Genomic DNA, 12,304 nt, shown 5'->3' with positions numbered 1-12,304 from the left:
TCCTCTTCAGAGCCTCCCCCAGACAACAAGGCTTGTGTGAGGGCAGAGTCTCTGTTGACTGCTGCCGCCCATGCAAATGATAGTTTTACATTACGATGACATCATGGGCTAGGCTAAACTAACCTTTTAAACAAGCCCTGCTTAGGCCTGAGAAAATAGGGCATTAACGTCAGGTGGGATTAGATAAAGAACTTGGTGATATTTGTTAAGCATGTTCTGCTTGATAGAACAGTAGGTGAGAAACATCGATTGCACAGAGAGAGGGAAACAGTGAGAGAAGGAGAACGTGGTGAGTGAGAGTGGTAGAGGGAGGATGGGGAGAGGTGTAGAAAGGGCATAGTGGGGGTTGGGACTGAGGCAACAGTGGAGTTCTCTCTCACGAGTAACACTGGCCTATTATTGTGCTGGCCTGTTTGTGTGTGTCACGTGAAAATGGCACAATAAAACCATGACCTGGTCAGCTGCCAGAATACACAACCTGGCAGGCCCTATGTAATTACCAGCACAAAGCAAAGTATGAGGTAGGTAGGCATAGAAAAAGTGGGGTCGATACTGTGTTAAGGAATGCCATGGCCTCTCAAGAGATTCTAGAACAGAGACTATGATAATCAGTGGTCATACTTAGTACCCCACCTCAGTGTTTTCGTATGTGCTGGGTAGGTTAATGTTGATGTCATTGAATTAGGGTGCTTGCGCTTACACACAGGGATACGCACATCAAAATACAATCTCAATTCCTAGGCACATAGACACACATGTTTGAAGTGGGAATGTTTGCATGGAAAGCAAACTGACATTCTGGCTGTCTGAACAGGTCGCTGGGAGAGACAGAAAAGCTGCCATCTCTCCTACTAATTACCTGCCTACATTTATACAAACAGCAGTTGGATTTTGCACAGAGCTGGAGACCTAAATGACATTCTCAACATTACAGAACTACTCTGCCCTGAGGCCTTGCTAATGTAGTCTGAGATAATATGAAACACTACAGCCCCCCCCCCCCCCACCTAAACTGTACTATGCCCGCCCCAGCCTACATTCCCACATCAAAGCACAGGACCCTCCTGACCTTATTCAAGTTTCAAGGTAGAGATAAGAGGGGATGGGAGACAAAGGAGCCCACCGTTTGTCTACATTTCTCTATCTTTGGGTAGATTTATAAAGTTGAGATAATAGTGGAATCATGGGGCGGGGGGAGGGGGTAGCCTAGGTAACAAGCGCCATATGCTTTTAGTGGTTGAGCTAAGCATGCCAGTTAAAGTAAATTAGTGGAATCAAAGGCAACGTTTGGCACGAGATGAAGAGCCTCTGGCCTCCTCTCCTCTACCCCTCCCTCGTCCCTTCTTTTCATCTCCTCTCCCCGGCTCAGATGAGTGATAGATAGGGTTTCAGCTGGGGTTCACTCAAATCCTGGTATGCTCCAGGCCTTGTCGTTCCGTTCCTCTCTCTAATTTCTCCTCTCAACTCTGTTTCCAATCACTGATCGCATTGAGGTCTAGGTTTTACTGTAAACAGTAGGCCAGACAATCTGAGAGGAACAAGAGCTATGTTGATTCCATTATGTTGAAGGGGAAATAGAAACAGGAAGATTGTTCTTGTTTGTTCACTGTTGGCTCACTGGGTAGTGTGGGGAGTCTGTCCTGTGCCTGGCATCAGCTGAGGGAGTCATGCAATTAAAAAGTTCCTGAATGGAGGATCAGATGGACCTGCAGAATGCTTATGTCACCTCTCACTCAGAGGTGATTGCGAGTTGCCTAAAGAAACTGAACTGGCATGTATACATAGCATCAGTTTACAGGGTTTCTGATGCTGCATGAGCACTTCAAGGTTTAGTTTCAATGTCTTTATTTGGGGGATCAAGGCTATCATGAACTATGCACTAATGTGTATTTTTTTAACCTTTATTTAGCTAGGCAAGTTAGTTAAAAACAAATTCTTATTTACAATGACGGCCTACATCGGCCAAACCTGGACGTCGCTGGGCCTATTGTGCACTGCCCTATGGGACTCCAATCACAGCCGGATGTGATACAGCCTGGATTCGAACCAGGGACGGTAGTGACGCCTCTTGCACTGAGATGCAGTGTCTTAGACCGCTGCGCCACTCGGGAGCCCGAGTGACACCATCATCCACTATGGAGTAATGGGTGAAGACTGGGTTACAATAGACTATGTTCTGAATACCGATACACAGGTGATGCCGGATGCATCCAAGATGCAGTCCAAACCTCCCCTCAAAACCTGAAGACCAAAGTGGATCAGTCATTTGTCATTAACTAATAAAGGACTTTTTCCTAAACCTAAGTGCACAGAGTCAGTGGTCCAAGTCAAAGGAACTTTACAGCTTTGAGAATGAACAGGTCCATTTGCTTCCGTGCATGTTTAAAAACACCAAGGCCAGATTTGAAGCCAAAACAGACGATTATGACAGAGTTATGACAGGGACAGGCACTTTCTGTCCGCACAAACAGGCCAGAGAGCCATAATCATCCCAAACAACGCCAGGACAAAATGTTGAGGATAGTGGAATGAGCCGAGGTACCGGTCCTGTGAGGGAACAGGGAGACACAAAAACAAGAGGAGCTGGATGGAGGCTGTACTCACCAGACTGAAGTCCCATTGAGGTCCAGGGGTGAGGAAGGTGAAGGAGCTCCCTCTTCTCAGACCAGGCCTACAAGATGAAGATGGAAAAAGAGCAGGAAATGATTGCTTGTTCAACTAGTACAATATGAATAACACCATACCCTAATTCAAAAAGGTGACACTACTAAGACCTTTACATCTCAGGGCACGAGATGACATAACACCACCACAACTCCACCAGGTAACAACCACACAATACAATGCCGCATGCAAGAACGCAAGCTCACCCCCGCCTTGTGAACGCTCAATCATGGTAGCGCAGGAAGTGCCTCAAACACAATAACTACTTCAGTCATTCAGTGCCTTCCCCGAAGACCCATGCTCAGGTGCCACCGTATACGTCTGTGGCACACGGTGTATGGGCTCTGGTACATACCACAGCCTGCTGTAGCCATAGCTATGTCCCCTTCGCTGCATCCTCAGACGGCAAGCTAGGATAGACACCCAGCAGAGAAGACTCAGTCAGAGAACTGTCCTTCACCCCTCACTCTCTGTGCAGCACCCACAGGGTTACCAGGTCTCCAAGATGTCCTCACAATACTATTTTCTCTCCATCTATAGGACAGAAAGCCTACCCCTCTCACACGTGTAAGAGGAGGACCCTACCCGCCCCTTTCCTAATTGGGGAAAGAAAGCAACTGTTGCCCCCTGTCAGAAGTTTGTTTGCTGAGAGCCTGAGCAGGGAGTGGTTTAAAACAAACACAGATGAAGCAGCCCTACTGCCCCATTCTGGTCACCCCCAACCTCATGGAACCCCTCAAATACAATACTCACCCTTATCAGGTTATCATCAATGATTCAACTTCAGATTAAATCATTGATGATAAACCTTGTGAGGGAAAGATCTGTATGAGGTATTTCAGGGATTACGTCAATCTGGCCATTAGAGTGGGCTAGTTTAGGTCAGATCAGGACAAGTTGAGGGCTCTTAGACAAAGCACAATCTATTCCCTCTGACTAGACGATTACCCTTCAGACAGGCACCCTGTCAGCACACCTTAAAACCTCTGTCAGTCTTTTGAGACAGAAGGATTGGATTTCTATTATTGTCCTGTCACATGCTGATAACAACCCACATTAGTGATGATGAAGCCAAATTGGACGACTTTCAAAAAGACCAGTTTCCACATGGTTTGGGTTTGAGTTAATGTCAAGGTGTTACTTAGATGAACACTCATAACTTCTGAAACCGTCAACAATATGTTCAGATCATATCTGAACACAGATTGGGGATAATGGTGTTAATATATTGAGAGATCTCAAAGGAAATCAATCTCTACAATCCTGACATTCTTTCCTTGATTCCTCTGAACCACTTGTCTCTAGCATGTGTTCCTCTTGTAGTGCTGTTACTGGGCCAAGTCATTCCGTTGGCCTGCCTGCCTCGTTGCTACAGGTGGCAGTGTGCACAGTGACACAGCACGTGTCTATAGTGATGGGCAGACTGCACTGACCGCAGCTGTAGTGCCACTCTACAGCTTCTTATGTGGTCTGCACTCAGAAATCGGTACTGAACGACTAGTAGTGGAGGCCTGGCGGACAGTGGAGGAATTCCCTAAGAGTGAGTGAGTGAGAGAAAGAGAGCAAGAGAGCAAGAACGAGTGCGAGAGCACGGGTGTGAGAGAAAGAGAGCACGAGTGCGAGAGAAAGAGAGCACAGGTGCGAGAGAAAGAACGAGTGTGAGAGAAAGAGAGCACGAGAGAATGAGTGTGAGAACGAGCGTGAGAGAGAGCACGAGAGAAAGAGAACAAGTGAGAGCACGAGTGTGAAAGAAAGCACGAGTGTGAGAGAAAGAGCACACAAGAGAATGAGTGTGAGAACGAGAGAAAGAGTGAGAGAAAGAGTGTGAGAGAAAGAGAGCACAAGTGTGAGAAAACGCATGAGAGAGCGAAGAACACAGGGAGTTTAGACAAGACAAGTCAAACAGGAAGAACAGTATAGGACTAAAAAGGTAGAAAGTAGATTATAGGGAATAAGGCCAAGGATAAAGAGAGGGATGGGAGAATCAACAAGAAAAAAAAGCTTTGACTATGTACAGACTCAGTGAGCATAGCTTTGCTATTGAGAGGCCGCCGTAGGCATTTTGAGAGGCCGCCGAAGACATTTTGTGGGCAGTGTGCACATAGCCTGAGGTGGAAACTGAGGTGCACTTCCTAACCTCCTACAAAATGTATGACCAGAGAGACACATATTTCCCCCCAGATTACACAGACCCACAAAGAATTAAAAAACAAATCCAATTTTGATAAACTCCCATATCTATTGGGTGAAATACCAGTGTGCCACCACAGTAACAATATTTGTGACCTGCTGCCACACGGGCAAGCAGTGAATAGAAACACCATTGTAAATACAATCCATATTTATGTTTATTTATTTTGCCTTTTGTACTTTAACTATTTGCACATTGTAACAACACTGTATATAAACAATGACATATTCCTTTGGATATTTTATGAGTGTAATGTTATTATTTGTTTATTTTACTTGTATTTATTATCTATTTCACTTGCTTTAGCAATGTAAACATATGTTTACCATGCCAATAAAGCCCTTTGAATTGAGCGAGAGAGAGAGACCTGGGCAGAAGAGAGTTGTGTCTGTGTGGCACTGGGAGATGTGAAAGGTCACTACAGGTGGTCAGCAAACACCACACTCCACCATCTTACCCCTTTACATCATGAGGACTGTGGTCAGTGACGCTCATGGTAGAGACCATACAGCCATTATGAGCAACAGACCTACGCGCAAGCAGTGCTGCTCCTGCATGAGTCAGAACCACAGCCTGAACTGGATGATCGGTTTGACTCAATATTCAACAGAACGCACCATAACGTGGGAAAAAGGAGGGAGAGTTTAGTTGCTGGATCTGCTGTGGCCTGGAAGTGAGGAGGATGGTTATGACGACTGTCAAGAACGCCCCTGGGTGTGTATTAATGTGTACATTATTCAAAATGACATTACCTCAGACAATGAGCCATGATGTGAAACAAATCTGAAGAGACACCAGTAATAAGTAGCCTAATAGGTCTATGAACAGTATGCTATGAGAACGTATTTGTTCAGTAAGACATTCCTGTCCAATAGACATCACAGTGACATCTGGCAGCCAATGAGCTCATAAAGTGAGGTGATGCTTTGTGTTATTCTATGTTCTGGGAACCGGTGTGTTCTGTAGACACCAGGAACAATGAGGTATGCGAGGTGATGAATGAAAGCTATGCTGCTGCGCTGTGACGACCTGGGTGGTTCATTGGTGTCCGCCTGATGGTGGTGTCTGAGGAATGCAACGGAGCTTCACAGGAACACTAGATAATCACAGTTGTTCCCGCAGGAGAAGCCAAGGGACGGCCAGAGCAGGGCTATTTCTCAGACAGTGGACAAAACACGCAGGGAAAGAGACCTGAGTCCAACACGGGGTGTGTGTACAACAACACACATATCACCACCAGTCCTGTCTCTCATTCTCCCTCTGGCTCATCATTCTAAACAAACACAGTAAAAGGTACATTATGTAATAATGCAGAAAATAATTCCTGTAGAGCTCCTTTAATGAAGAAAAGAATTCCACCCAGAGACTGGGAAAGGTGTTTGCTAACAGGATTTAGGTCTAATCATGATGTTTTGGAAGGTTCTTCCTCTTTGATGCACACTTCGTACAGTAAATGACATCAAAGTTGTATCATCCTAGAGTGATTAGGCCAGCATTGCTTTTACTCACATGTCCAGATAACAGTCACACCTGACCTTAGCCTAAATTGATTATTTCAGATGCTGTAATGTCGATGGGATGTAATGTTGTTTAGAGGTCCACAACCGGATGATACTGGGCCAATTCAGCGCAGCCCTATGGGACTCCCAATCATGGCCGGTTGTGATACAGCCTGGATTCGAACCAGGGTGTCTGTAGTGACGCCTCAAGCACTGAGATGCAGTGCCTTAGACCGCTGGGCCACTCGTGAGCCTGGGTCATTCAAATGAAAAAACATCCCAATGACAAAACAAATGATTATTTTAGACGTGATTTCCTTTTATTTGACCTTACCTGTGTGGACCGGATGTTTATGGATGCTGACCTGTTAAAAAACAGAGATAGCCTAGCAATGTGGTGCACCTGACAGACTTCATCATAAAAACCCCTCCGAGAGTCTGACTGTGCATGCCTGAAGGTAATTTACTCTGAAATCTTTACCTGGGGCAAGAGAGTTTCTCCAGGTGAAGTAAACTCATGAGAAACACTGGAAGAGTGGAGGCCGGGGGAGCGGGAGGTGGGGTGGTTGGAATCAGTTTTACATAACCTAACCTGACAAACAAAGGCAGGGCCTAGTATGATGCCTTTCCACTGACTCACAGCACATACAGAGCTCTCACACTGGCACAGTGAAAGTGGCCTTTGCCCCCAGGTTGACTGCTATGACCAAGTGAATACGAAGTGACATCAATCACGTATGCATAAAAAGGCCCCACACACCAGCACAATGGCTGGTAACAGCTTTCTGAACAGCTCATCGTGGGGGAAATGTGACATTGGATACATTACATTGATACACCTGAATGCTATTGTTAAAGGGTCTAAAAACTATAGATGTTTTACAATCTAGGTTTGTATGACATTATAGAGTTAGTTGTTTATTTTTCTAGAACATTACTGACCATTCTGCTCCCACGATACCTGTCCATTGTCAAAGGGGACAAAGGTCGGTCCCTGGGGCTTGTGATTGGAAGTTACAGGCAGGGGTATGATTCTTACGCAGAGGTAGACCTATTTGTTACACACTTCTGTGGGTGAATAACACCTGAATAGGCTGGAAGCAAGTCGGAAAATGTTGACATAATTGAGGCTGAAGGACAGTGAATAACGATCGAGACAGGAGCACGCGGCTCAATAATCACAGAGGTAACATTCAAACAAACACCTATTACCTAGTAGTCCAAAGTCCACTGAGCAACAGTCTCCTTGTTTTCCTGCAGGGTTGGCTATTGGGGTCATACTTATAGTCACAGTTTTCCATGTTTTCCCAACAGTGGGCAGGGACCTTTTGGCACAAAGGATGGAAAGCCTAGCAGTTTGCCACTTGCCAACATCAACTTTCTCAGTACAAAAAAATTGACTTTTGGCTCTCTCAGTCTGCTGTCTGACTAAAACTGAAATGATAAAAGTTTGATTTAAAAGGCCTGGGGAAATTCATGAAGACTATTTGTGTCATAAAGTGTATACTCAAACAGGAATGGTTAAAAAAGTATAAACAAATCAAGTATTTTCTTCCTTACAAGATGTGGAACCGTAGAGGTTGGACTCAGACGGGAATACTATCTTTATGAGAGATATGCAGAATTCTGCTAAAATATTGGTGTACAACGTAAAACACCAAATAATGCATGCAGAGCAGAATTAGGCCGATACCCGCTAATTATAAAAATCCAGAAAAGAGACGTTCAATTCGACAACCACCTAAATGGAAACCGATTCCCAAACCTTCCATAACAAAGCCATCACATACAGAGAGATGAACCTATAGAAGAGTCCCAGGGCTCTGTTCACAAACAAACAGACCACACAAAGCAACACAATTAGACCCAACCAAAACACGAAAAAACAAAACGGTAATTAGTTGACATATTGGAAACCACTAACAAAAAAACTGAGCAAACTAGATGCTATTTGACCCTAAACAGAGAGTACACAGTGGCAGAATACCTGACCACTGTGACTGACCCAAAATTAAGGAAAGCTTTGACAGACTCAGTGAGCATAGTCTTGCTATTGAGAAAGGCCGCCGTAGGCAGACCTGGCTCCCAAGAAAAGACAGGCTGTGTGTACACTGCCCACAAAATTAAGTGGAAACTGAGCTGCACTCCCTAACCTCCTGCCAAATGTATGACCATATTAGAGACACATATTTCCCTCAGATTACACAGACCCACAAAGAATTCGAAAACAAATCCAATTTTGATAAACTCCCATATCTATTCGGTGAAATACCAGTGTGCCATCACAGCAGTAAGATGTATGACCTGTTGCCACAAGAAAAGGGCAACCAGTGAAGAACAAACACCATTGTAAATACAACCCATATTTATGTTTATTTTCCTTCTGTACTTTAACTATTTGCCCATCATTACAACACTGTATACAGCCATACTATGACATTTGAAATGTCTCTATTCCTTCTGAATTTTTGAGAGTATTGTTTACTGTTTATTATTTATTTCACATGCTTTGGCAATGTAAATATATGTTCTCCTTGCCAATAAAGCACTTTGAATTGATAGGAAGTCTAAACAGTATACTTGGCATGTCCCAACTCTGAAAAAAACTGTCAGACTGGCTTCTACCCCCAGACCACCAGGCTGCTCGACAGCCACTAGGCAGCTACTTGCTAAACCCCACCCCCACCTGAAAGGTTGCAAGATCAAATCCCCGAGCTGACAAGGTAAAAATGTGTCTTTCTGCCCCTGAACCCACTGTTCCGATGCCATCATTGAAAATAAGAATCTGTTCTTAACTGACTTGCTTAGTTAATTAAAGGTTACATTTTTTTAAATAATTAAGTATATAGTATTCTTTTTTATATTCCTGTTTCATTCACTCTTACCCTGCCCCCACAGTTGTAAATGTGTATATATTATCATCATCATCATCTTTATTTTGTTTCACTCACATTTTATTTCTTTTATTTTTTAAATGACCTGCACTTTTGGAGCCCGGCGCATACATTTTTCACTGTACCCGGAAATTACATCAGCGTCCCTACACATGTGACTAATAAACTCTATTTATCTGTCATCCAAACACCCACACCAACTGTTATTCGTGGTTCCTTGATTAATGTGTTGGTATTTACTGCCACCTTGTGGTCAACTAGTATGTATTACAGTATTGCAGCAAACTGTCCAGTAGTTCACAATTATTTGCAGTACTTGCTATCTGTAGCCGACTGTCTGTATAAAAGTTTACAATTATGGCATGTGCTGACGCAAAAAGATAATTAGGTCCTGACGGGAACATGCAAAAGTAACCAGCTAAAATAGTTTTCCAAGGACTTGGAATATGCAACCAGCACTACCTTCTAGCTGCAATATTTGCTTGTTTAATTAAGGATCGGCGTTCCGTCAACGGGTCAGTTAGAAATCATGCAACGCGTTATATCAAGATCACAGATTTTAGAGTAACAACAAATGTTGGTACATAGAAGTGTCTTATTAACAAGAATTTAAGCTTTCAGATGATATATAAAACTGCACTGTCCAATTTACTGTAGCTATTACTGCAAAAAAATGCCATGCTATTGTTTGAGGAGAGCTCCTAACAACAAAACACTTTTTTCAACGCAATAGGTTGGATAAATTCACCTCTGAAGGTGAAATGTGTACTTAGAGCAAGATTTCAGAATGTAACATCCAAAGGGTCCCAGAGATAACATGAAGTGTCGTTTTGTTAGATAAATGATTTTATCTATAGCCTGTTTTAGAAAAATATATTGTAAGCGCTTTCATTGTCTGCTTATATGCCACCTTTATTTATACTACAGTTCTGACTTGCTGTACAGGGAGAATACTGTAAGAACGGCCTGTTCTGAATTCTGTTGTTGTACATTTCAAAAGTGCTGAACAAATAGTTATATTGACTATGTCCATCCTAGCTCATTAATGTCTTAATCAAAATTACAGATTTGTTTAACCAAGTCAGCCATATTAGCTGTGTTTTTTTGTTAAAGGCAGTAAATGAGGCTGAATGAACTGTTTTGCTGCCAGACAAGTCTTAGTTGATATCCAGGTGTTGGGACTGCTGTTGGGACAGCTTTATGTAGGCCCTAACAGTTTGTGGGCACCATTTGAATGCATTGTTTAGTGTTGTGGCTTTGCTGGCATGCAAATAAAACATGTTTTGTTGAGGTTGCCCCACCAAGACTTACATGCTAAAATCGCCACTGGTTACCACCCACCAGCATGGCATTGCTTATTAATCAGAAACAGCAGCAAAGTTACTCCTCTTCATGATAGATGAGCCAAACAGCCTTTTGTGCTCTTTGGTGGGAAAAAAATACCATAATCCATTGGATAATTTGTCAATTTTTAGCTAATATATAAATCTAAATTTTATAAAATTGTATAATTACGTGATATGACAGCATTCCGCAAACCCGCTCCAAGATGAATGGTTTTGACCATTCATCACACCTGCCCTGCTTTGATAGGTGTAACGTTATCTAGAACAATAATGAAAAGGCACCCTTGAAATAAAATTCAAGGAACATGTCATTTGCGTCGTGCATGATCATGAGCAAAGTCATCAAGCCTATCATTTCACTTCCCTTGTGAGAACCATGAGCTGGGGTGTAACAATGACAACTTACTCGAATTGTAACGTCAGCCAGGCACATGCTAGCCATCGAAACAAACATTCAACTGACGTAACTGTAATATTATTAGCTATCTAAATAATGTTAGCTAGAGTCTGTTGGTAATACGTTGTTAACGCCATAGAAATAGTTTACACTTATATTCGTTTCATTCCCATCACTCAATAGTTAAGGACGCGTTTGTCTCACCTTGATTTGCTATTGTTATTTCTCTCGGGGGACGTCTCATCATCAATGGTGAACTTCCTCTTCATGTTTGCCTTTCTCGTTGGTCTGTCATTCTGCTTCTCTGGTATCGAACTTTGAACCTGTGCTTCACCGGTTTCCTCCATTTGAAATGCAGAACCAGAAATCAATGTTAAAGGTGAGAATAATACATAACTGTTGACGAAAAAATAATAGTAGACGGATGTTTGAAATTCTTTGAATATGGCGGAAATCCGAACAATGACCAATAAGGACAGACCTGAGGTTCTAGTTGCTAGGATATGTGGTTAAATGGGCGGGGTCATACCATAAACAGACAACTCTGGGCGGGGCCAGCACCTCTAATAACAATTGGAAATGCTGTTACAATGAACTTGCTTCTGTTATCTGCACAAAACAACCCTTTGACAAAATTAAATGTCAATGCACTCTACCGTGTTTTTGTACTGTAATAGACTAATGTTGTGCATTTCTCCCCTCTTTGATATTTCAGTTCAACAAACAGTTGTGTTCTGCAATGATTTAAAATATTACATTATTGTTATGCAACTGCAAAAGGCAGATGGGATCATCTGGTGTAAAATTAACTATTCTGGATAGAATCTCACACACACACACACACACACACACACACACACACACACACACACACACAGAAAAAGTACCCAATTGTCATACTTGAGTAAAAGTATAGATACCTTAATAGAAAGTTACTCAAGTAAAAGTGAAAATCACCCAGTAAAACACTACTTGAGTAAAAGTCTAAAGGTTATTAGTTTTGAAAATACTTAAGTATCAAAAGTAAAGGTAATTGCTAAAATATACTTAAATATCAAAAGTAAAAATAAGCAGATGGCAACATTTTGTTGTTTAAAATTTACAGATTGCCAGGGGCACACTCCAACACATTATTTACAAAAGATGCATTTGTGTTTAGTGAGTCCACACACACACACACACACACACACACACACACACACACACACACACACACACACACACACACACACACACACACACACCACACACACACACACACACACACACACACACACACACACAAAGTATTATTTGCTGAATTTCAACACATA

The 12,304-nt window shown here is 42.6% G+C and overlaps 1 protein-coding gene across 2 annotated transcripts in view; it reads right to left on the bottom strand.

The window, feature by feature from the left end:
• Positions 1-11,451, bottom strand: part of LOC106576227 (neuroepithelial cell-transforming gene 1 protein) — a 30,212-nt gene extending 18,761 nt beyond the window's left edge. The window contains exons 1-2 of one of the 2 annotated variants that reach the window (XM_014153269.3): positions 11,196-11,451; positions 2,605-2,671 (exon numbers count right to left, since the gene is read on the bottom strand). In XM_014153269.3, coding sequence (XP_014008744.1) covers positions 2,605-2,671; positions 11,196-11,338 — 210 coding nt within the window. In that variant the 5' untranslated portion in view covers positions 11,339-11,451. Of the gene's footprint in view, positions 1-2,604; positions 2,672-3,019; positions 3,076-11,195 lie in introns of those variants that run through there. The other variant, XM_045699874.2, reaches the window with a different exon arrangement.
• Positions 11,452-12,304: the final 853 nt, after the last annotated feature.

This window comes from Salmo salar, chromosome 17 (genome assembly GCF_965601325.2).
Source record: "Salmo salar chromosome 17, fSalSal1, whole genome shotgun sequence".
Taxonomy (NCBI): domain Eukaryota; kingdom Metazoa; phylum Chordata; class Actinopteri; order Salmoniformes; family Salmonidae; genus Salmo; species Salmo salar.
This window is presented reverse-complemented; position numbering and strand designations above follow the sequence as displayed.